The following is a 26,989-nucleotide window of genomic DNA, read 5'->3' on the forward strand; positions in this document are numbered from 1 at the left end:
GTCAGTTGTTATTTGCTATTTTTGGTTCTCTGTTCAAAGGACTCCCTTTAGCATCTCTTGTAAGGTTGGTCTTGTTTTAACAAATTCCCTTAATTTCTGGTTATCTGGATATCTCCTAATTTCACCATCATATTTGAGGGACAATTTTGCCAGGTATATAATTCTTCATTGAATATTTTTTTCTCTTTCAGGGTTTTATATATACCATCGCATTGTCTTCTCACTTGCATGGTTTCTGGTGAGAAATCAGAGAATAATTGGTTTACCTTTATAAGTAACTCTTTGTTTTTCCTGTGCTGCTTTCAGGATTCTGTCTTTGTTTTTGGTTTTGATAAGTTTGATGATGATGTGTCTTCATGATTTTCTTTTAGGGTCTATCCTGTTTGGGGTTCATTGGACTTCCTGAATGGATATATTCTCATCTTTCATCATATCAGGGCAATTCTCCTCCAGCAAATCTTGGACAATTTTCTCAGTGGTTTTATTTTTCTCTTCTTGTTCTGGAATTCCAATGACATGTAAATTATTCCTTTTGATGGTATCCCACATGAACCTTACGGTTTCTTCATTTTGTTTTGATCGTTTTTTCTGATTGATCCCTTTCCAAAGAAGTATTCATGTATTTTTTTTCAGTCTCATTAATTCTGTCTTCCATTGCATCAATTCTACCCTTTTGCCCGTCCAATGTATTATCTATTTCTACAATTTAATGTTAATCTTCTGGTTTTCTGTTTGTAGATTTAGAATCATTTCAAATTTTTCACTATTTTGTCATTTTGTTCTTTTATTTTCTTCAAAATTCTTCTAGGTTTTTTTTTTTTTTTTTTTTTTCTGTTTTCTTTGCTGTGCCTCTCAATCCTTTGACTATACCTAAATACAATTATTTTGAATTCCTTATCAGAGAGTGTCAATGCTGTTTCTTCCTCAGGGATGTGTTCTGGGTCTGTATCCTGCTCCCTTGTTTCTACCACTTTATCCTGCTTCTCTATGTAGACTGTGATTGTCTCTTTTCTCTGAGACATCATGGCATTGTTGTATGTAGATCTCTGTTAACTGTTTGTGAAAAGCAGCCAAGGGTGATTCAGGCTCTTCTTGGTGTTTTTTTATCGTTGGCCCATTGGTGGAGAAGGAGGTAGTGGCTCTTGCTTAGTGAGTGAAGTTGCAGGAGGTGTGGGTGTAGTTGTCCTATGGGGACTGTTGCTGTCTCCCCCTCAGTTAGACAAAAATTACAATTGAATAATGGTCAAAAAATTAAAAGCCCATGGACAAAAAACACACCTTGTAGTCACACAGGAACAGTAACGAAAAAAATAAAAAAGGGAAAAAGAAGAAAAAAAAAAAAACAAGAAGACCTGTGTTATCTGAGGATAGGGCACTAAGAGAATAAAAAGGTAGAGAAGGAGAACAATGAAGAAAATAATGGGAAAAATGCAAAAAGAAAAATAAGAATGGGGTTAACTACAAGAACAAAAGGGGGAAAAAATAAAATTTAAAAAAAAAGAAAAAATTCAACCAGGAGCAGGGAAAAGAAAAAAAGCTGAAAACTAGGACCTGGGAAGGGAAGAACCATGAATAATAGTAAAAAGGTCAAAAGTGTTAATAATAATGGTAGTTTTAAAACAGACATATACAAGCAAACTAAACACCAGAAAAAAGAAAGCGTAAAAGAAAAAACATAAAGAGAAAAAGAATCAGTGGAGGACAGGGCAAGACACCCAGGCTCTGCCTGAGCACACAGACTGGGAAGGAGTTCCTGCAGGCCCAGAAGGTGGGTGGGAGTGGGGGATGGCTGCACCTCCATTCACCAAGTGGGTGTGGGTTATAAGAGTAATAAGAGGAATGTTGCACCTTTTCAGTCGTGCAGGTCCGGAGTGTCTTTGGGGTTGCTGTCAAGCAGAACCTGTTCTTAAGCCCCTGGAATCTGCGAGAGTGCTGTCTCTTTAAATATCCAAAGTGATCGAGCCGCTTGTAAACATTCAAAATGGCGGTGTCCTCCAGACAGGCAAAAGTCCACAGTTTAGCCCGCCTTTCTCTTCACCTTCTTCATTTATTCCCCAGCTACTAGAGCAGTCCTCCGTGCAGTCTCTGGCTAGCAGGGCTGATTTTTAGGTTAATTCTTAGGTCCTACCACCACTCAGCACTCTCCAAGCTGTCTGTGTCGAGCAGTCAGGATCGCTCAGGATCGCTGCCAGACCACAGCTCCGTATGTCTCCTTTTTTGGTATTTTCATGCAAATTCTTCTGCTAGTTGGGGTTTAGTCCACTTCTATATCCTTCCCTTCAAGGCTCAGGGGTCCAGGATTATCTTCTGTGTCTGTGTTAATTGGTTTCCCTTTTCTTTGTTGAAGAGGGTCTGTGTAGTCATTCTGCCTAGTCCGCCATCTCATCAGAACTCAAGGCTATAAATCTTACAGAAGTAGATTGCCTCATCTTCCTCCTGTGGAGCATCTGGAGAGTTTGAACCACTGATCTTCTGGTTAGCAAATGTCTTAGTCACTGTCCCACCAGAACACCTATTAATTTCTTTTAGTATGATGAAAAATGAATATAATATAAAATGCATGATTTAGTTTTACCTACTCCTCGTTATCTTCCTCCTTGCCTCTGCTCATCTTTTATCTTCCCTATACATTTGCATTCTGAGGTGCACTATAGTGTTAAAGTTGAAGGTGAAACTATGGAGTTGGATTGTATTAGTTTGAATTTAAATTACAAGCCTGCCACAATTGCTGTATGACTTTGAGAAAGTAATTTGATCATTTTAAGTCTTAGTTTTCTCATCTATAAAGATTAGACAACAGTATCTATCTCAGGTTTTATGAGATTTAAAGGAGATCATATCTGTAAACTAAATACAAGTTCTGGCACATAATGAGCTCTCAGTAAGCATTAGTTAATTCCCTATGTGGTGCAAATGGTTAAACACTTGACCAATAACTGAAAGGTTGGAGGTTGAAGTCCACCCAGAGGCACCTAGGAGGAAAGGGTTGCTGATCTATTTCTAAAAATTCATCCATTGAAAACCCCATGGAGCATTTAAAAAAAAAAAAAAAAAAAATTCACTGCCATCAAGTCACGTAGCAACCCGTCCTTGGGTTTCCAAGGCAGTATTACTATGGAAGTTGATTGCCCAGTCTTCCTCCTGAGGAGTGGCTGATGGGTTTGAACCACCAGCCTTCTGGTTAGCAGTCAAATACCTTAGGCATTATGCTACCAGAGCTCCCCTATGGAGCATAGTTCTACTGAAACACGTGTAGAATGGCCATGAGTCAGAATAGTCTCACCAGCAATTGGTTCTCAATTGGTTATCAATCAAAAGTGTTAGATGCTACTATGATGAGACAGGCACTGTGCTAGGAATGGGATATAGGAAGAAATTCTCTGCTTTCAAGGAGCTTATGTTCTAATGTCTTTCAAGATGTTCAATCTGTAAAAGCTCTCTAAAGAAGGACTATTGAACTTGGAAATGACTGAGATAATCTCTTCTACATTTTACTATAAGAATATAGCATTTTTATACTACTAATAGCTAGACAATAAGCCCGTAGTTTTGCACTCTTTTAATGGTGGTGATATGGAAAGAGCTCAGACTCTGAAGTCAACTAGATCTGGATTCTCTTCTTTCCTCTGTTGGGTGACCTCAAGAGCCTTTCTGAGCCCCAAGTTCCTCATCTCTAAAATAGGATAGTGGCATTTCTCATGCTCAGTTCCCACAATGTTTCAATGAGATGGTATGTGAAGTGTCAAGTGTTTCTGGCATATAGCTGGCTCTCTGAAAGGTTAATTGTCTTCAATTATAAAGCAACTCAGTCACTTTTGTAATTTGTGATTTCAAGGAAAATTTTCCCTTCTCTCAGATTAAAACAATCTCCACATAAAGTTTTCCAGTTGATTCTGCTTTGTTCCTTTTTAACATGATGCTTTAAAATAGGAACATAACTGTATATAGTTACCCTGTTATCTTCTTTGACCATATTTGTTCATCATTAGCTCATCTGAGAATACTGTCTTCTAACCATAACTTCTCTATCTTGTCTACAAACATCCCATTAGTTTTTAAATACTTTATTAAAATAAAGATATATTACTCCTATATTATTTATCTTTTACATTGGTCTCTGACTTAAAAAGAGTGAGATTAGTTTAATTCCTTATAGGATCCTAATGATCATATATTGTACACAAAATTCTTTCCTCTATGAAGTAAAAGAAAGTGAATACGGTATAAATTGCTTTGTAACTACAAATTTTATATACCTTCATTGTTATTTATGGATAGAATCTTAACAGTAGATCAGTAAACTCAAAGGTCAAGTCCAATAAAATCCTAGTTTACACAAAATGTGAATTGGAGATCCAGATACACTGCTGAAGAGTTCATTGGAAAAGGAAGACACAAACAAGAGATTTAGATCTAAGCCCTAGTTATTTGCCAAATTTTTTTCCTGTAAGGTTTTTTTAGCTTAATTTTAATTTCTTTGTGCATCATCATTCATCCATTGAGTCAGTTATTTTTCAAGCATCTAGTAAAAATTATATTATGTGCTCAGAATACAGAGATGAATAACAGTATCTTTAATCTCAAGGAAGTTAGTATTCAGCTAAGTAAAGAGACAAATAAGTAAATAGCCATAATTCTTCCATTAAAAAAAAAAATTGAACAAAATTATATGAACGTAATCGAAGATTGCATAAATAATCCTGCCTTGAGATCAGGCACTTTGTCTCATGACATTGACTACAATCTACCGCAATGGGACAGCTCCCCTCCCTCTTCCTCCCCATAGTTACCTCTTCCCTGTGTCCTTCCCTCTATGCATTCCTGTTCCCTGAGCTGTCTCCCTGTGCATATACTGCCCTTCTATTCTCCCATGAATGTTCTCTCCAAGGAGTGTATCTACCTAGTGTAGACATTCACTTCATATACTTGTCTTTTGTTTGGCTGGAAATCACAGGATTGGGTTCAATTCCAGACCTGAAGGGCAGCTAGAGGTCATAGTCTCAGTTCCTGGCTCCTATAGGAAGCTAATTTTGAGTTTAACCTGAAAGACCAATGAGAGAGCACAGGAAAAAAAAAAAAAAAAGGAGAATGGACAGTCCCAGAGGAACAAAATCACCAAAGATTTCCCTTAAGGCTGAAGAATGGTTCTGTATTTTGAAGCCAGAGGACCTTGCAGAGATAAGGGGAGATTACTAGGTGAGAGACATCGGTGGTTCAGTGGTAGAATTCTCTCCTTTCATACAAGATACCTGTGTTTAGTTCTCAAACAGTGCACCTTATGCTCAGTCACCAAACCTGTCTGTCAGTGGAGGTGTGTGTTGCTATGATGCTGAACAGGTATCCGTGGAACTTCCAGACTAAGACAGACTCAGAAGAAAGGCCTGGCAGCCTATTTCGCAAAAGTCATACAATGAAAACCCTATGGATTACAGTGATCTAATCTGCAACTGATCAGGAAGATGGTGCACAGGGAGAATTATTTTGTCCCTTTGTGCATGAGGTCACCGGACTCATGCCAGCCCAACAGCAACTAATAACAAATAACAACAGGTTAGTAGGAGCCAGAGTGTAAATGTCTTGAATGCCTCTCTAAAGAATTTAAACAACTTCCTCTAGGAAAATGAATTGCCACTGAAATAGAGTGCTGGAGTGAATGATTCCCATGTTTAAGATGTTTTTTTCAGGCAGAATGTGGAGGATGAGTTAGATAGGCCTGGAGGTGTGGCAATGGTCCAAGAAAAAGAAGGAGACTTCCGGGAGGGGGGTAATTAGGGATCATGAAATTTGAGAGGTTGGAATAGATTTTAAAGTCATTATTGAAGAATAAATAATAACAACTTGTTAACTATTTTCATATGCAGAGAGGGGTTGGTTAGAGGGGAGGAAAAAAGGTTAGAGGAAGTTTACTGGAGATCTAGATTAATTGTTAAGTTTTCAACCAAGTCTCAGGTGAGTGAGAGAGAGAAGAATGTCCACTAGGATCTGGAGCTTGAGGGAAAAGACAAATTAAGAAATTTAGACTAAACAGTCTTCAGACTAGAAATGGTACCTGGAATTGTAAAATGAAGATTTCTTTTTTTGTTGTTGTTTCCTGTCTCATCCTCACAATCATTAGTGTGTATGTGTGCATGTGTGTATGTATGTGTGTGTGTGAGTGTGTGCACACGTGCACATGCTTTAGGTGTAAATTTACAGAGCAGAATTTGTTTTACATTCAACATGTGTACATTTGATTCACTCCCCAATTACCATTCCCAACCCTAACCCACTCTTCTCCTCTCACTCTCAGTAACCCCTCACTCCCTGTGCCCTTCTTAATTACTCATGCCTGTATGTCCTGCTTTTCCTCCATGTGAATGTTGCCCCTCTGTTGCCCCATGGCTGATTGCTCCAAAGGATGTATCTCATAGAGTATGTGGGTGCATCGCCCCAGATTGAGTGGTCTGCATGTATGTCTTATTTACTATTGGGCTGAGAGCCAGCCCTTGGGAGTGAGGTTTATCCCAGGCCCAAAGTGTATCCCACGGCCATAGTCTTGGGGGTCCCACCAGACTCCATTTGACCAGTAATTCTAGTCATTATTGTGTTTTTGGATTTTCCATGTTTTTCCTTCCACTCTATCCAGAATCTTCAGTTTTGATCCCTTCCTGAGTGGTTGGCATTGGTAGCCGGGCACCATCTAGCCTTCTCAAGGTCTGTCATGTCCTAGGGCTGATTGTTTCCAAATGCCCTTGATTTTTCTCACTCTTCTTCACTTCTGAGGATAGGAGACCATTAGCTGCATCTTAGATGGACACTTGAAAACTTTTAAGACCCCAGTCACTACTCACCAAAGTAGGTTGTGGAACAAGATATTTATGTATTTTGTTGTGCCATATGAGCCTGGTATCCCCCAATAGTATGGTCCTGAGTGGGCAAATTCATTGGATCTCTTTCCCACAGTGTCTGGCTGTCTATGAGGAATTGCACTATATCTGTCTTCTGTTGCTTCTGTAGTGATTATGAGTATTTTGTATCATGAGTATTTGTGCCAGATTAGCCTCAGCTGAATCTATCTTTGGTCTAGAGTATGCATAATCCTGTTCACTGACCCCCATCTGATCTTCTCAGTTGTCTATATGTTTCTCTGTAGCCTGGTGTTTGGTGTTAAAGGTAATGCAGGATTGTGGGTATACTGGTATTAGCCTCTGTTGTCTCTTTTTTTTTTTAATTGTGATTTGGGTGAAAGTTTACAGAGTAAATTCGCTTTCCATACAGCAGCTCACATACACTTTGTCTCATGACAATGACTACAATTTACCTCAGTGCAACAGCTCTCCTCCCACTTCATCCCCATAGTTATCACACCATAGTTACGTCCTTCCCTCCACGTACTCCTGTCCCCTGAGCTGTCTCCCTGTGCATACACAGCCCTTCTACTCTCCCATGATTGTTCTCTCCAAGGAGTGTATCTATTTAATGTAAATGTTCAGCTCATATGCCTGTCTTTTGTTTGGCTGAAAGCCACAGGAGTGGATACAGTTCCAGACCTGAAGGGCAGCTAGGGGCCATAGTCTCAAGGGTTCCATCAGGTTCTATCAGACCAGTAAACTTGGTCCTCTTTTTTTTTTTTTTTTTTTAATGATTTTGAGTTTTGTTCCACATTGTTCTCCCACTCTATCCAGGATCTCCTACCTACATCCCCCTCTAAGTGGTAGACAGTGGTAGCCAGGCACCACCTACTTCTTCTAGTCTATAGTTGTATAGGCTGAGGGTCACATGGTGTACCAGTGGCTTGGACTAATTGTTTCCATGAATTTTTGGTTTTCTTCATTCTTCTTTGCTCTGGACAAGAAGAGACCTATCATTGCATCTAGATGGCCACTTGCAAGCTTTTAAGATCCCAGTTGCTACTCGCCAAAGTTTGATGTGGAACAATGTTTTGTGTAGTATGTTATGTCATTTGAGCTTGCTGTCCCCTGCGACTATGTTCCTGAGCTAACAGGTCCATCTACCCTCTCCCTCTGGGTAGCTGGCTGTGGCCAAGAAGTGACTACAATCTTGTCCCTTGTCAGCTCTACTATATACCTGGGAATTCTTACAGAACATACCAATACACTTGTATAAACATTGTCTGCCAACCCTATACATGGTCTTGGGCACACTCCCCCCTGCATAGACATACCTAATAGTTCAGCCTGTCCATTCATCTATCCATCCATATATCCATGTTTGCCTTCACAGACAACGCAGTACTGTATGTGCAAAAGGGTTCATCTTTGTTGTCTGTACCTCCCATTCGCCTCTCTATGACTTCCTCTTCTTCATTGCCACCATGTTGAGCACTCACATTTGGTACATTGCCCTTCCTTTCACCCAAATCAATACTTATCTCTATCTATCTAACAGAGTTCTTTCCCCTCCCCTCCCAGCCCTGATAGCCAACAAAGAAAATTCCCTTCCATATATGAACCTTTCCTTCACTTTTTATAATAATGGACTAATACAATATTTGTCCTTTTGTGACTGACTTTTTCGCTCAGCATAATATCCTCCAAGTTCATCCACATCATGTGGTGTTATGCAGATACTACGTTATTCTTTAGGGTTCCCTAGGAGCTCTGGTAACATAGTGCCTACGGCACTTGACTGCTATCCAGAAGGCTGGTGGTTCAAACCGTCCAGCCACTCCTCAGAAGGAAGATGGGATAATCTACTTCCATAGTGATACTGCCTCGGAAACCCAAGGAGGGGTCACTATGAGTCAGGTCCAACTCGACGGCACATAACAACAACAACAAGTATTCCATTGTGTGTATGTCCCACAATTTGGTTATCCATTCCTCAGTTGATGGACACCTAAGTTGTTTCCATCTTTTGGCTATTGTAAATAGTGCTGCAATGAACATATTGTTGTTGTTGTTTTGTGCTATCAGGTCAGACCTAACTCATATCAACCCCTCCTTGGGTTTCCAAGGTGGTACAGAAGTAGATTGCTCAAACTTCCCTCCAAGGAGTGGGTTTGAACCACCAGCCTTCTTATTAGCAGTCAAGTGCCTTAGGCACTATGCTACCAGAGCTTCTGCGATGAACATGGGTGTGCATGTGTTCTTATCCTGGCTCTCAATTCTTTAGGATATATACCTAGTAATGGAATGGCTAGTTCAAATGGTATTTCTAATTCCAACTTTTTTAAGGAATCTCCATAATGCTTTCCGCAGTGGTTGTACCATTTGACCGTCCCACCAGTAGTGTATGAGAGTCCCAATCTCTCTGCATCCTTGCCAGCATTTGTTATTTTCTGTCTTGTTGAACTTTGCTACTAGTGCTGGGGCAAGATGGTATCTCATTGTTTTGATTTGCATCTCTCCAATGGCTAATGATTATGAGCATTTCTTCATATGTTTGTTGGCTGCCTGAATATCCTCTTTGGTGAAATGTCTATTCATGTCTTCTGCCCACTTTCTAATTGGATTATTTGTCTCTTTGTTGTTGTCATGTTGGAGTTTTCTATAAATTCTAGAGACAAGTCCCTTGTCAGATATGTCATTGCCAAATATTTTGTAGTTTCTCTTTTGACTCTTTTGGAGAAGCCTTTGGAAGCACATACAAATTTAATTTTTAGAAGGTCCCATTCATCTAGTTGATCTTCTGCAGTTTTTTTCATTTTGGGTTATGCTTGACAGTGTATTTATGCCATATATTGTTGTTGTTATATGCCATCAAGTCGGACTCAACTCATAGCAACGCCTCCTTGGGTTTCTGAGGTGGTATCACTACAAAAGTAGAAAATTTGCCCCTAGTTCTTCCTTGAAGAACTTTTATAGTTTTAGGTGTCATCTATATCTTATGTGCACAATTTGGTGTTCTCCCTTTCCCCAGTGTTATCATGCTGGTCACAGACTATTTCCATACTATCCCTCCCCTAACCCCTCCTTACCCAACTCAGCATGTGGCCCCCAACTAATCCAAAATTATCCCCTCCCCTTTCCTAAGATTTCTTAGGGACCTCATGCAGTCCAGATGAGAGCCTTGGGGCAGAAAAGAACATTTTAGAGGAAATTTAAGAAAGCAGCAGCAGCAAAAGAAATTAAGGAAAGTTATCTAGCAATATAGTGGGAAAATTAAAAAACAAGGTCTGTGATGACCAAAGTATAATACATGTAAAGAATTAGGTACTAGTTAACCATTTCAGAGTTATATTAGCATGGTGGCAGAGAGTAAGTCCTAGGAAGAAGCTGGTAGATTTGCCATTTAGGAAACTTTTAGGAAACACTTTTTAAGAGCAGTTGATTGTCAGTGGTTAGAAAAGTGAATGGGAAGTGAAGAGGTGACAGCAGCCAAGTGTTGACTAAACTTAACAAGAAGAAGATTTGAAGGGTGATTTTTGTGATATTTTCTTTGAAATGAGACACCAAAATTTATGTGTACCTACCTTTACTTCTCTATAACACAATACAATGCAACCACTGCTGTGGAGTTGGATCTGACTCATAGCGAGCCCTTCTTGGGTTTCCAAGTCAGTACTACTATGGAAGTAGATTGCCCAACCTTCCTTCCGAGGAGGGGCTGGTGGGTTTGAACTTACAGCCTTCTGGTGAACAATCAAATGCTTTGGGGACTACACCACCAGAGCTCCTTTATCTCTCTATAGCCATTCCAAAGCTATAGAGGAAATATCATCATTTCTGAATTATAATATTCTACATCTTATAGAATCTTAGAGCCTTCAAAGAGATTCATGCTGTAGGGAATTAATTTGATTGATTGAATATGTTTTTGTTTTTTATAAATAAATGATTTTCTCATCTTTTCTCACCCACATACCACTTGCTGTCACATTGATTCTGACTCATGATGATGCCATGTCTGTCAAATAGAAATATTCTCCACAAGATTTTTTTTTCTCGGTGAATTATTTTTTAAGAGAATGTTTTCCTATTTTATATATTTATTTATTATTTTTTATTTTAAGAGTTTGTTTTACATTCAGCATTACGTGTACATTTAGTTTCACTCCCATTTACCATCCCCAACCCTAACCCAGTCTCCTCCCTTCCCTGCCCAGTAAACCACCACCCCCCATGCCTCTCATAGTTATGTACTCCTCTGTGTCCTGCATTTCCTCTGTGCGAATGTTGCCCCTCTGGTACCCCTTGGTCGATTGCTCCAGGGGATGCATTTCCATAGAATATGTGGCTGCGTCATCCTGGGTTGAGTGGTCTGCATACTATTGGGCTGAGAGCCAGCCCCTGGGAGTGAGCTTTATTCTAGGCCCAGAATGTATCCCAGGACCATAGTATTGGGGGCTTCACAAGACTCCATCCAACCAGTAATTCTAGTCATTATTGAGTTTTTGGATATTGTGCCATTTTTTTTTTCCTCCCACTCTATCCAGGATCTCCAGATTTGATCCTTTCCTGAGTGGTTGGCATTGATAGCCAAGCACCATCTAGTTCTTCTGGTCTCGAGGGCCATCGTGTCCTAGGGCTGATTGCTACCAAATGGCCTTGTTTTTTGGCACTCTTCTTCACTTCTGATGATAGGAGACCATTAGCTGAATCTTAGATGGCCCCTTGAATGCCTTTAAGACCCCAGTTGCTACTCATCAATGTAGGATGCAAAACAAGGCTTTTATGTATTTTGTTGTGCTAATTGAGTCTGTTGTCCCCCAGTACTATGGTCCTGAGATGGTAGATCTATTGGATCCCTCTCCCACAGTGTCTGAGTGTCTGTGAGGGATTACTCTATGTCAGAGGGATTACTCTTCTGATGTTTTTGTAAGGATTGCAGGTATTTTGTATCACTGGTATCTGAGCAAGATTAGCCTCCGCTGAATCTATCCTTAGTCTAGAGTATACTCCTATTCACTGGCCCCCATCTGATCCTCTCAGATGTTTATGTGTTTATCTGTAGCTGGGTGTTTGGTGTTAATGGTAATGCAGTATTGTGGGCACACTGGTTGGTATTAGCGTCTGTTGTCTATCTCCTATGTGCACAATTCAGTGTCTTCCCTTTTCCTAATGTTATCATGGTGGTCACAGACCCTTTCTGTATATCGCTCCCCTAACCCACATCAGCAAGTGGGCCCCAACTAGCCCCAAATTAATCCTTCCCCTTTCTCCCATCCCCCCAGTAACCTACAAAGTGAGTTCCTTTTCCCAAGCAAACCCTTCTTGGTCTTTTTACATTAATAGGCTCATATGATATTTGTCCTTTTGCAATTGCCTTATTTCACTCACCATAATGTCCTCTAGGCTCATCCACGTTGTGAGATTATTCACGTATCCTTCATTGTTCTTTAATGTGGTATAGTATTCCATTGTGTGCATGTACCATAATTGAGTTATCCATTCATCTGTTTATAGGCATTTAGGTTGTTTCCATCTCTTTGCTATAGTGAATTTTGCTGCGATGAACATAGGTGTGCATATGTCTGTTCATGCACTGCCTCTCACCTCTTTAGGATATATTCCTAGTGAGGGAATTGATGGGTCAAATGGTACTTCTATTTTCAATTTTTTAGATATTGTATGTTACAATGGTTGTGCCATTTTACAATCCCACCAGCAGTGCACAAGTCTTCCAATCTCTCTGCAACCTCGCCAGCATTTGTTATTCTCTGTCCTGTTGAACTTTGCTATTATTGCTGGGGTGAGATGATATCTCATCATTGTTTTGATTTGCATCTCTCTAATGACTAATGATCACAAGCAATTCCTCACGTGTTTGTTGTCTGCCAGGATATCATCTTTGGTGAAGTGTCTGTTCAAGTCTTTTGCCCATTTTTGAATTGGGTTGTTTGTCTTTTTGGTGTTGAGGTATTGAAATTTTCTATAGATTTTGGAGATAAATCTTTTATCAGATATGTCATAGGCAAATATTTTCTCCCAATCTATATGTTCTCTTTTATCCTTTTGATAAAGTCTTTTGAAGCATATAAGAATTTAATTTTTAAAAGGTCCCAGTCATCTAGCTTCTCTTCTACCTCCTATACATTTTGGGTTATTCTTAATAGTCTCTTTATGCCATAAATTAAGGCTCCTAGATTTGCCCCTATTTTATCTTGGATGAATTTTATAGTTTTGGATTTTACATTTAAGTCTTTAATCCAGCTTGAGTTTGTTTTTGTGTATGGGGTGAGGTATAGGTCTTGTTTCATTTTTCTGCAGATGGATATCTAGTTTTGTCAGCACCATTTGTTAAAGAGGCTGTCTCTTCCCCATTTAATGGGTTTTGGACCTTTGTCAAAGATCAGCTGTCCATAGATGGATGGGTCTATTTCTGGACTTTAGATTCGTTCCATTGGTCTATCTGTCTATCATTGTACCAATACCACACTGTTTTGACTACTGTGGCTGTAGAGTAGGTTTTAAGATCTGGGAGTGTGAGACTTCCCACTTGGTTCTTCAGTAGTGTTCTGCTTATCTGAGGTCTCTTTCATTTCCATATGAAGTTAATAATTGGTTTTTCCATGTCCTTAAAAAATGTTGTTGGTATCTGGATCAGGATTGTATTAAATGTGTAGATGGCTTTAGGTAGTATTGACATTTTCACAATATTCAGTCTACCTATCCGTGAACAAGGCAGGTTCTTCAATTTATGTACTGCCCTTGTTATCCCTTGTAGTAGTGTTCTATAGTTTTCTTTGTATAGGTCTTTTGTGTCTCTGGTAAGGTTTATTCCTAGATATTTTATCTTTTCAGTAGCTATTGTAAATGGTACTGTTTCCCTTATTTGTTTATCAGAGGACTCTTTGTTAGTGTAGAGGAATCCAACTGATTTTTGTGTGTTGACCCTGTATCCTGCCACTTTGCTGAATCTCTCTATTAGTTCCAGTAGTTTTTTTTGTTTTGTTTTGTTTTTTATTGAATCCCTTGGGTTTTCTATGTCCAGGATCATATCATCCACAAATAGAGATAGTTTTAGTTTCTCTTTGCCAATTTGTATGCCTTTCATTTCTCTTTCTTGCCTTATTGCCTTGGCCAGAACTTCCAATACAATGTTAAATAGAAGTGGTGATAGAAGGCATCCCTGTCTGGTTCCTTTTTGTAAGGGGAATGCCTTGAGTCTTTTTCCATTAATAATGATGTTGGCCATTGGCTTTGCATATATGCCTTTTATTATGTTGAGGAATTTCCCTTCTGTCCCTATTTTGCTGAGAGCTCTGAACAGGAATGAGTGTTGGATTTTATCAAATGCCTTTTCTGTATCGATTGATATAATCGTATGGTTCTTTTGTTTGTTTATGTAGTGGATTACATTGATAGTTTTTCTGATTTTGAACAGCCCTTGCATACCTGGTATGAATCCCACTTGGTCAGCATGTATTATTTTTTAGATATGTTGTTGGATTCTGTTGGCTAGGATTTTGTTGAAGATTTTTGCATCTATGTTCATAAGGGATATTTATTGGTCTGTAGTTTTCATTTTTAGTGGTGTCTTTCTCTGGTTTTGGTATTAGTGTTATGCTTGCTTCATAAAATGAGTTCTAGAATAGCTTGAGTAGTATAAATGTCAACTCTTCCCTGAATTTTTGGTAAAATTCCCCAGTGAAGCCATTAAGTCCAGGATTTTTCTTTGTGGGGAGGTTTTTTTTTTTTTTTTTTTTTTTTTATGATCTGTTCAATTTCTTCTTTTGTTATAAATCTGTTCAAGTGTTTTCTCTCTGAATGGGATAGTTTAGGTGGGTCTTGTGATTCTAGAAACTTGTCCATCTCTTCTAGGTTCTCAAATCTGTTGGAGTACAGTTTTTCATAATACTCTGTCAGTATCTTTTTATTTCAGTTGGTTCTGTTGTGATGACACCCTTTTCGTTTACAATTCTTGTGATCTGGATCTTCTCTTTCTCTTCTGTTGTTTGATTTGCCTATAGTTTGTTGATTTTGTTAATCTTTTCGAAGAACTAGCTGTTTTGTTGATTGTCTCTATGATTTTTTTGTTTTCTGTTTCATTTATTTCTGTTCTGATCTTTGTTATTTCCTTACTTCTAGATACTGTAGGATTCTTTTGTTGTTCTTTCTCTAGTTGTTGGAGTTTTTGAGTTGGAGTGTTGATTTTGTTTCTTTCCTCTTTTTTGATGTATGCATTTATTACTCTAAACTTTAGCTCTGAGTACTGCTTTTGCTGTGTCCCATATGTTTTGGTATGATGTATCTTCATCCTCATTTGCTTCTAGGAATATTTTTATTTTAATTTTTATTTTTCTATTACCCAGTAGTTTATGAGCACTGAATTGTTCAACTTCCATATGTTTGATGGTTTTTTTTTTTTTCCTTGATCTTCCTATTATTACTTTCTAATTTTATAGCATTGTGGTCCAAGTAGATGCTTTGTAGTATTTCAATGTTTTTTAATTTATTGAGGCTTGTTTTATGTCCTAACATATGGTCTATTCTGGAGAAGGATCCATGTGCACTAGAGAAGAATGTGAATTGTGCTTTTGTTGGGTAGAATGCTCTGTGTGTGTCTATGATTTCAAGTTGGTTGATTGTGTTGGAATGATGGATTTTTTAGAAGCAGATTGCCAGGTTCTGAAGCAACTCTAGGTGAAATTAAACCTCCAAGTTTTCAGTTAGCAGCTAAGTACTTAACCATTTGTGCTACCCAGGGATTCCTTCACCCACATATACTCCACACACAAAAAAAAAAAGTTTCTGGAAGCACTTATATATAAAATTTCTGTTTATTGGTTTGATGTTCATAAGAGAAATATATGTGTGGGTTTTAGAATATAAACATAGATTCTAACTGCCTTGGAATCCTAGATTTAGGACTATGATTATCTTCAAAATCCAGTTCATGTTGCTGGTAGAAGTGGCAGACTTCTCTTGTGACATGTGTAGAGTGTGATGTTTGTGCATCTGTGCAGGCCCACAGAGCCTCAGTGATACAGAGGCCAGGCCGCTAGGCAACACAGCATAATGTACTTGTTCTTCACATAGTGGCCATCACTACACCATGTTCATGTCTCTGTTTCAGAGCTGATACTTTAATAGAGCAGCTTAAATGTTTTTTAAAGCTTGTTTTTGTTTTCTCTGAGACAAGAGTTACTTTATGCTAACTCTTAATTTCTAGCTATGATAATTTGAGGTGCTAATATAATTGTTTCTCTGAAAACCACAGAGATTCTCAGTGATGAAATTCTGATGGAATTCACCACAAACTCATAATTATTTTTCTGAGGAAATCCAGATTCTATTTATTTCAGGTAATGATAAATGACATTTTGGTTGATTTTTGTCTCCATGACATTTCAGTGGTTTTGTGGTTTTATGTACATGTATGTTTTAAATCACTAAGGTTCTGAAACAGAGAAGACAGAGCCTGGATTAAACTTCCCCCAAATCACTTTTAATTCTGCAAGGCATCTAACACTTCTCTCATTACCCGAGAGAGACTCAAAACTTGAAAACCTAGTACTCCTAACCAATTTCTGTCTCAAGTCTCCCTCTTTTCCTTGCTCCCTTGTGTATGTGTGTCTTTTATTCCCTTCTTTCTCTTTTGAGTTAAAGATTTTTCAATTTGTAGGCAGACAAGATAGTGTATGTTTCAGCAAAGTACATTGTGAATTTGTAGTAATGATAATTAAGTCTACTCTTAGCTCTTTGTCAGAATCCATCTCTAACAGTATCAGGACCTCAGACGTGTGAAATTCTAGCACTACACTGCATTTAAAGCTCTCATAGGCCTGTAGATTCCAATGACACTCAGCCTATCCCCAGCAAGCCAAATTGGAGCCAGTGAGAAATGAATCTGTCTACCACAGACACGTATTTAAACCAAATTATTAATGTTTAGTGGCAGAAATGTGGCTCCCTTTTTCATTCTATTGAATGATGAGAACATATCTGTTTTCTTGATAAGATTGTGTCCAGCCTGGCTTTTGGTCTAGAAAGTAGATAAAAATTATTTTGCCTTCAGGTTGCAAGGATGTCTGGTTTCTTTTCTCTGTATCTCTCTGCCAGAGTGTATCTCCCCAATTCATCTCACAAACTGTCTTTAAACTTAATCACTCTGAACTTTTTGTATATGTTTGCCTGACAATAAATGGGTCTGGGGCTAGGGAAAGAGAGTACAGAGAAAACTACATCTTTATTAGGAGAGAAATGAGAAACCACTCTCTTTGTTTAGAAGAACTCATAGTGTAAATGAACTCAGTTATATTAAGAGCAAAATCTGAGAAACTTCCATTGGCTTTGAAAAAGGCCAAAATGAAAATAACAATTGAAATTAAAACTAGTTCTAAAATTTCTGTGATAGAAAATATTTTTTCATTCTAAACCTACATTTGTCTTCTCTTACATTGTGAAACTTTAATATATTTCTGATTCTCCTTGACTCAAATTATCTGTGCTTAATAACTTACTTCCAAGCTTGCTATGTTAAAACCAAGTGAAGCTATTAGAGCTTAGGATATTTGCATGTAAGGAAAAAAATAATCCACATAGATATACTGAAATTTTCTTTAGTTTCTTTTTAAATTACGTTATAACTTTATTTTTGAGAAAATACATTTAATATAAGCTTTTTTTTAAAAAATGGAACCTAAGTTTTGATTCTTAAGGCTAGCTGTTTTGTTTTCCTCTGATCATTTTTGCCCAGGATTTAGGAAACCATTTCAGCAGGGTCTCAGAGCCATATTCCCCACGAAGTGCTTCATGTCTCAACTTATAGGTGGTTTTCTTTAGTATCACAGAATCTGTCATGGCCAGTTAATGGTGTCATACTTACTTATCTTGGACAGCTTGACTTCCAGGTTTATGTTCATTCCAGCATTACTTTCAATCTTTATGGACAACGTGCTAAGTAAGCAGGTTAGATAGTGCAATATAACTAGGTATGTAATATCTTAGAATTTTACACTCTTAGAAATTTAGATCTGTAATGCCCTGTCTTTCTATAAAGCAAACTTCTGGCTTCCCTAATGTTTCAGACACAGCTGTGAAGTCTGAAGTATTGGGAGTGGGGGGATGTGGCAGCTGAAATTACTGCCTCCAAGTCAAAGAATTCAATTCGTTCAGCTGGATCTCAGTTCAGATTGTTACTTTCTAGTTTGAGACATCATTTAAATTAGCTTAGTCTTCTGGTTTCCCTTTGAGAGAAAAGAGAACCCATTCAAAGAAGGTGGAGGCATTCTGCTTAAGGCAGGCATATTGGCACTAACCAGAAGTGATAACTACCTGCCATCCTAGGAAAAATAGAAAATGTAAGAGATAGATAGATACAAAGCCAGCAAAGTATAATATTGGGTCAGTAATGGGCAAACAGCCTTAAATATCTAAGGTGGCCCTGGGGAAGCCCTATATCATAGCTTGTTACAGCAATGATGTATACAATAAGGAGCATCAGTCCTCAAGTAAAAATTAAATGTTTTTCATATTTAAGAAAGAGAAAAGTGTAATTTGTTTCAAAAAGATATAATTCAAAATTTGTTCTTTATAGATTGACCTGTGAATGGGTAAGCTTCCATTATCTGAGAATCTCACATTCATGGAATTCTGTTCATGTTTTGACCATGCCAGAGTAAAACTTTCCATTTAGATAAAAAATGTTTTGCCTAAATTAGTCTATTTTCCAAGCCTGATTCCATACATCTTTTGATTATTTTCCATAATTAAACTCTCTCTTAAAGATAAAGAAAGCCTCATATTCAATTACTCTCACTCCTCCATCAAGGAAATTAATACATTCTACTGACATCTATTCAGCAATTTTCTTTGTTTCTGAAGTTTCCTAAACAATAAAAGCCATTACAGCAATATTAACATAAACATTAAAGTTCATAGCCATTATATAGTATTCCCCCCTTCTGTCTAAAGGATAATGCTATGTTTCCTGTTTTCTGGTCTCTGAATTCTGTGTTCTTGTTTTACATAATCACTAAAAAAGTGATGAATGAAGAGTTCCTTTTCTTTATCATATGATTTTTGTTCATATTTTCTTTGTGTTATATAGGTTGCTGAATGAAAGTTATTTAGTTATTAAAATGAGCCTATCAAAGATGTCAGAGTAAAATATTTCCCTTTTTAGTCCTCCAGTAAGGTCAAATCTTGATTAACAAAGTTCCTGGACATCTCTTTTGTGTGAATTCAAGCACATTAAAAGAATATCTTTTCATGAATCATGCAGAAGAGTTATGTCTTTGTACAACATCCATAGATTCCACCCACATTATTATTATTATTATTTAAACCCATGGGCGGGAAAAATTTGGAAGCCTGTCGACTTTTCTTCAGTCCAGCCAGGGTTTCCTCTGTCAGTATACTTTTCTGTCTTCATGATGACTGCTTTCTCTCCTTACAAATGAACTGTTATCTCTCTTTTCACTTCCTTTGTCTTTCCCAAACAGAACCTACTGATCATTTTTATTTATGGTTTGAAATGTTATCTCCACCATCCCTTTTCATTTAAAGTCTTTGAAGTCTCATTGTGAAATGAACATCTTTTTCCTACTTAGTTTATGAAATTTATGACAACATTGAATGAAGGGTGAGAAATGAGAAAAAAAAAAGTAGAAAACTTACAAGTAGTTCCTCAATATGCCTAAAATTGTAGCTGATGAAATCTGCCATGACAGCCCAAACTGAGAGCCCAGGAAGGAAGACACTAATGTGGACCATTAGCATAGGCCCTCTCCAACCCAGCTTCTCCCTCATTATTTTTCTTGTTTCTGCCAACTCTGGCAGCATATCTGACTTCCAGGGATACACGCTTTTTCTTGCCTAAAGTGTGGGAAAAATTTCTTGTTTTAGAGTTTCATTGAAATAAAATTGGCATTTTGAAGGAGCAACATTTTCTGGAGACCTAAGGAGAAGTGGGCTTACAAATCACTGAAGTAAGAAAGTCTATAGGGCTTGGGTTTGTGATCCCAGTGTTTACAGAATGGAAAGGAAGGAGGGGCCATTGTTGTCTAAGTGTCAGTAAGGCTGCCTGGTCAGAACTGCAGGGGCTGTTGATGCTGTGAGGGGATCTTCAGGTTCTAGGACAATTTCTCAAAGAGTGCTCATGGGCTACCTGTGTGGGCCCAGAAAAGCTGCATTTTAACAAATTCTCCGTGATTATTATGCTCCTAAATTTGAAGAGCAACTGCCAAAGGGTCTAGGGCTCCATTTTACAGTTTCCCAAGTTATTTATTTGTGCATTAGATTACTGACTTGGCTTAATTATACACATAAGAAACTGAATGCACTGCCATCAAGTCAAATTGGACTCATAGCGACCCCTCCTTGGGTTTCCGAGCTGGTATCACTACGGTAGATTGCCCAACCATCCTTCCGAGGAGTGGCTAGTGGGTTAACATTAGCCTTCTGGTTAGCAGTCAAATGCCTTAGGCACTATGCAGGAAACTGAAGCATAAACCAAAACGCCACTGTGAATTTTGACCTCTGTTTTTCCTATGGCAATGGGAGATAGAACAGTGCATAGCTCTCTAAATATACTATGGGAGTGACTAGGTGGTACAAACAGTTAAGTGCCTGGTTACTAACTGAAAGATTGGTGGATCAAACCTATCAAGAGACACTTCAGAAGGAAAGTCTGATGATCTTCTGAAAAGTCACAGCCTTGAAAACCCTATGGAGCACAGTTCTACTCTGCTCTCATAGGGTTGTCATACATCAGTGGACATAGCAACCATTTTGGTTCTTTTAAAGTATTTTGTGGTGTTCCTTGACTATTGCTCAGCCTTTGCATTATTTTATGTGTAGTACTATATTTCTTTCACCCTCAATCCCATTCAGCCCCCAAAAAAAGTGTGAAAAATTCATATTTATCTTTTAAACAAGAACCAACTGTCAACTTATTCCAGGAAGTTTTCCATAGCCCCAACCCTCCAACCCAACTTCAGGAACCTCTTAGTCATAGCTGTACCTTGTACAAACCTAGGTGGTTGCACTTAATGTACCCTTGTAATTTACTTGGCTATGTGTGTATTACTCCTATTAGGCACTGAATTTAGTTGTTCTTATAAAAGTGAGCCCAGCACAGTGCCTGACTTAGAGTTATTGCTCATAAATTATTGTCAAATAAATGGATAAACCACAAGATCTTGTGAGTTTGATTAAAACAATTTGACCTCAGTTTTCATTGTGTCTGCCCTAAACAATGACTGGACTTGTTTTTGTGTAAAATTAAATATGTTTGTATTAGCTTCAGCTTCCTGTGATCCTTACAGAAATGTGTTTTGAGAAGAAAATAAATAGGATTGTGAGAACACTAAGATACTTTGGTGATCTAAGTACATGTGTAGTACATTTTTAAATGTCATAAAATGCTTTAAAGAGCTCAAAGAAAATTTAAGAGGGGATCTACTGGATTGTAGCTAAGTGCTGAAAAAAAGAGTTTCCTTAATTCCCTGTCCAAATACTTCAACTTAAATTTACTGGTAGTTATTTCAAAGGGAAATGTGGACTCTACAATCATGAACTTGTTATAAAGAAAATGTTTTCGTCTTCAAATGTTTAGAGGAAGAATCAAAGGCAATTTATGGCTCGAGTAGAGTGTAATAAATAGAGTAACAATGGGAAACAAAACCAAACAAAACTTGTTGCTGTCAAGTTGATTCCAACTCATAGCGATCCTATAGGACAGAGTAGGACTGCCCCATAGTTTCCAAGACTTTAGATTATTATGGAAGCGGATTGCTGCATTTTTCTCCTGTGGAACAGCTGGTGGGTTCAAACTGCTGACCTTTTGGTTAGCTACTGAGTGCTTAACCACTGCACCACAAGGGCTTCTTAATAACATGGAATATCTCCTAAATTGTCATTTTTTGGAATTAGAACATTACAAAATAAACTCCAGCAGACATTTTATATCCAAAAGGCATTATTTTCGTTTGTCATATTTTAATGTAAACTATATCATCACTCTTGCAGCTGTTATACAGAATTGTTTGTTCATTCAATTGCTTATGAGATGAATTCTATAATTAGATCTTTTACCACAGACTTCAAGAAATATATGTACACTAATTCCCTTCAAGTAATTAGGCTTCTAGATCTAGATAGAAGGTTTTATATTAATACCAAGTCACAACTTTTTAGTTTCCCCAGAAATACTTCACTTTTAATTCCCACAGAAAATCACAATAATAAAAATAAATCAATCTGTTAGGTTATTTTCCGTCTTGTAACACCCGTTTTTATTAATGGAATCCCAGTTTACAGATTTTTTATTATTTATTTAATGAAAACAATCATTACTTTTTATAGTATTTTACCACTTACGAAAAACTTAAAAAGTTAATTGATCTTTGCAAAAACTCTATGTAGTAATAAGAGTAATACTTCTACATATTATTGAGCTCTTTTATGGTTAGAGGAAATCCTGAGGTGCAGTGTTGTTAGAACATTATCCAATATGAAGCAGCAGAGCCAGAATTAATACAAGATTTATTTCCAAAGAACATTCTCTTTTCACTCTACCCACTGCCTCTGAATCAGTTCTGTTTTAAGAGGACCCTGTAAGACAGAGTAGAACTGCCCCCATTAGATTTCCAAGGCTGTAATTTTGAAGGAGCTCTGGTATCCTAGTGCCTAAGGCACTTGACTGCTAACCAGAAGGTTGGTGGTTCAAACCCACCAGCCACTCCTCGGAAGGAAGATGGGGCAATCTACTTCCATAGTGATACTGCCTCGGAAACCCAAGCAAGGGTCGCTAGGAGTCGGGTCTGACTCGACGGCACATAACAACAACAACAACAATACTTTAACCACCAGAGCTCCTAGACCTCTGGTAAATTCAATACTATTTTCCCTGGAGTATGTGTTTAAAACAGAGCTTGGAACTAGTTCTCAATTTAGTCATGGTTGACAAAGCAAAATCAGAACAGACTATAATTTGTAAAATGTGGATGCACTGGAATGATAACCAGAACAGGAAAAATTACAGGTTGACAACCTGATAGAAACTTAATCTCCCTCCTAGAAAACAAGGGCAGCATGTATGTTGAATAGTAAACAAATCTATTGACTGACAGACTCGGAAACAGCAGTGCCCAGCTCAAAGATGGCAGCCACTTTGAATATGTACTGTCCTCTACAGTCCCTGCAATAATCTAATCTCTTGTATTGTTGTTGTTGCTGTTGTTGTTATGTGCAGTCAAGTCGGACCCAACTCATAGCGGCCCCTCCTGGCATTTCCGAGGCGGTATCACTACAGAAGTAGATTGCCCAACCTTCCTTCCAGGAGTGGCTGGTGGGTTTGAACAGCCAGCCTTCTGGTTAGCAGTCAAGTGCCTTGGGCATTATGCTATTCTAAGCCTCTTCCAAGTCTCCTATTCCAGGGTTTTGACCCATATTTTTTCCTGTTCCGGTTATCATTCCATCATACCCACGTTTTGCAAATTCAAGTCTGTTCCAATTTCACTTTGTTAGCCATGATGGAACTGGTTCAAGCTGGTTCAAAGCCTTGGTTTTAGCAGCAATCCTAAAAGTTTTTAAATGTTGTTATATTACTCAGTTTTTATTTTCTCTCATCAATTAAATAATGATTGATAGCCATGCTTGATAAAGCTCAATTTTTTAAAAAATGTCTATGTATTGTGGTAACTGACTTTCATGTGTAAGTAAGTATAGTGTAGAAGGTGAATCTGAAATAATTTTAAATAAATATGAATTTTTGTATACTATTACTTAATTATTTTAATGCTTCTGATTTATGTAGTAGTGCCCATCTCAGTACCCTGACCTGAAAATGTGGGATATTTCTTTACCTTTTATATATAAGACTCTTTAAGAATAGGGTGAAATGTATATACTCTCTGCACAAAAATCCATATTTGTGTACTATTTCACTTCAACATCCTTTCATTCCAAATTAAGAGCCACAAGATGAAATAATCTCCAGCTTTAACATTGTTTTATGATTTTAAATCAATTTTCAGATAACATTCCTTTGTATTTAGCAGTATTTTCTCCAATAATCCAATGAGACCTGCTTACCTACTATGAGGCAGATAACAGTGATCTCTCTTGGTTTTTGTGTTTAAATACATGTGTTTTCTCCCCCTTCAGAGTAAAAGAAGCTGAAGAGGTGTGTAGGCAGAAAAAAGGAAAATCACTTTATAAAATAAAGCCAAGGCATGACTCTGGAATTGTAAGTATTTAATTTTGCTTTTTCTTAATTTGCAATTTTTTATTTTTGCTTTGAAATAGTTTTCAGAATATATACAAATTCTTAAAATAACATTTTAATTATTTGCCTATTATTTTTGAATGAATAATGAGCTACTGATGTAAAAGCCTCCTTTTCCTTATACCTTAAATCAGGCCCAGATGGCCAAGAGAATCTCAAATATTCAGTAGTCATAACTTAATAATTACGATAAATCTGAAGATGTACATGCATGTGTGCATGTGTACATTGCAGTAGGAGGCATTTTTCAGTTTCTCCATGGATCATGGATCATAGAACAAGAAACATTTGAACCTAGAGTGGACATTATAATTGAATTAGCTCTACTGAGATCTGAAACTTGAGGGGAATGCAAAGTGTGGTATTGTCCAGCTAGCCCAGAGTTGGTTCATAACCATAAATGGCTCTATAACTTGACTGCTTAATAGCTATCAGCCTGAGTTTAACAAGCTAACCTAAGTTTCATCCTTGCCCACCTCTTCCTTTAAAACAAGCAGCCAAGTCTTCCTGAGAGGGAAGGGTTTGGCTGATATGACTGTTTTTTTCCCCTGGATAATTTTGCTTAATGTTTTGCATGGATTATCACTGGGTGCCACAGTGTAAGCAAATGATGCTATTTTAAATGAAAAATTGGGTTAGGCCATAAAATGGGAGTATTTTGAATTTTAATAGTCTAAATGGAAAAGATACTAAGGTAATCCAATTAGAATATGATTAAACAGGCCTATTTAGAAAAGGTTAAGAATTACTTCTTCACTTAAAAGCCATTTTCCCTTAAGTTTCTCTACATCAAACTAAATTTTATCAAGTGGTAAATATTTATATTTTAATTTATTTTCTACTCTTTTTTGATTGAAGTGTAATGCTGAAGTATATTGAATAAGAAGAAATAATTATTAGTCAGTGTCAATCATGCTACTATAAGGATAGAAGAGAATTATGTCATATTCACTATGAAGTGAAGCAGCCAATTTAATTTTTATATTTATGTATAAAGAGACCTGGTGGTACAGGGCTTAAGCTCTTGACTGAAAAGTCAGCAGTTGGAACCCACTAGCGGCTCCATGAGAGAAAAGGTTTGGAGATCTGCTCCCATAAATATTACAGCCTAGGAAATCCTGTGAGGCAGTTCTACTCTGTCCCATAGGGTGACTAGGAATTGGAGTCGACTCAACGGCACCAAACACCACCACCATATACTTATGTCTGAGAATAAGGGTGAGTTGACGTTCTTTCTTGTGAGCTGGAAGTTACATCTTAAAATACTGTTTTCCCATAAAATATTGATAGATCATCTTGGTGAAAGTACTAAAAGGTAAAGTAGATTCTGTGTGCAGAATATATATATATATATATATATATATATATATATATATATGCATATTTTCTCTTTATGTGGTAGATCTGTAGAACCTATTCCCAGAGAATTTGATCCAAACAAAAAAAGACTTGTCTGGGCTTCGCTAAACTCCATACATTTTTAAAAGTTCTGCTTTCTAACTATAACTCTTATGTGCTGTGTTTATTTTCAGAAAGCAAAGATAAGCATGAAAACCTGAACATTGAAAAGCAGAATGAAAACTAGTCATTTAACTACTTCCACCAAAATCAGCTGACCTGAGGGCGGGAAGGAAACTACTTCGTTCTGATCATTTTTCTTCTTGACCTCTTGCATAATCTTTGTGCTTCTAGACAGTTCACTGATTTTACTATACTATACATTCATATAAAATGCAAAAGCAGTAGACCAGTGGAGAATTTTGACCTTTTCTTTTTGTAAAAGTATATGGTATTATACTGATAGACCAAAACAGCATGTATAAGAGGCAGTATCTGCATTGATTCTGAACATGCTAAACATTAAACTAAAATTTACTGTTGTGAGAATATTCCTTGTCAAAGCAAAACACTTTCCTTTCTACTGACAGCCAGTCCTCCACATCACTGCATTTAGGTTTATGGTGAAATGTTATTTCTGGTGAATTGTTTGTATCAGTTTCATGTCTACATATAAATTTTCTATTTTAAAATTTAAGTACCATTTCTATAACATAATCAACACTGTCCCATTCTTTGGTTGTTCCCCATAAACAAATATTTCTGAAAGTTTATCGTAGTCTCTTTTACTTGAGTTAGATAATTAATAGGAAAAAAAGCATAACAAAAGGAAAACTCTTTCCTAATAATTTATTTAATATAGGCAAGAATCAGAGTTTTAAGTTTAATTAGGGTCCTTATCACAATATGCCCTTTTTGACACCACCAGAGCACTTGTTTTGACCACATAGAAAGCTAATTTGCATTAAAAGTAAAATAAATTGACAGTATGCCTAACTACAACTTTTACCATTACCCTTCACAAAGGAAACTTGCCTCAATATTGTGGAGGAATTTAAATAAATCATGCTCATAAAATTTACAAACATTAGTAATTATTGGCAAAAAATATATATAGTTTTTGGATGAATGGACATCTATATGAAACATATAAATTAAATATAGCTGCCTGAGTATTTTGACATGATTGGAGTTGGACAGAGGAAGGACAGGAAATACCCTTGCTCTTTATGTGTTATGGCAGGTGATTAAAAGCTGAGAAAGAAAGATGTTAATGATTTATTATCTGAAGGAACCAAGGAAAGGCTTTTATTTTACTTTGGGGGAAAAAAAAAGTAAATCTTCCATCTTTCTAAGAGTACTTTAGTCACCTCATGATGCATTGTGATGGTTTTGTCTAGCATTGTTAGATTTCTTTAAAATTCCTTTTAATGATATTTGTTGAAAGTTATGGTTGTGGTTAAAGGGAGAAATTTTTGCTTTTGTAAACCAACTGTGGGAAGCTACTTAAAAAAAATGTTCTGAGTCATAACAT

General features: G+C 37.2%; 1 protein-coding gene across 1 annotated transcript in view; it reads left to right on the forward strand.

The window, feature by feature from the left end:
- The window catches only part of FMN2 (formin 2), a 784,241-nt gene extending 758,565 nt beyond the window's left edge, over positions 1–25,676 (forward strand). The window contains exons 14-15 of the mRNA XM_042781203.1: positions 23,997–24,078; positions 25,650–25,676. Of these exons, the coding sequence (XP_042637137.1) occupies positions 23,997–24,078; positions 25,650–25,676 (109 nt within the window). The remainder of the gene's footprint in view (positions 1–23,996; positions 24,079–25,649) is intronic.
- The last annotated feature ends 1,313 nt before the right edge of the window (positions 25,677–26,989 follow it).

Source organism: Orycteropus afer, unplaced genomic scaffold (genome assembly GCF_000298275.1).
Source record: "Orycteropus afer afer isolate SDZICR_OR568_19922 unplaced genomic scaffold, OryAfe1.0 scaffold00096, whole genome shotgun sequence".
In the NCBI taxonomy this organism is placed as follows: Eukaryota; Metazoa; Chordata; class Mammalia; order Tubulidentata; family Orycteropodidae; genus Orycteropus; species Orycteropus afer.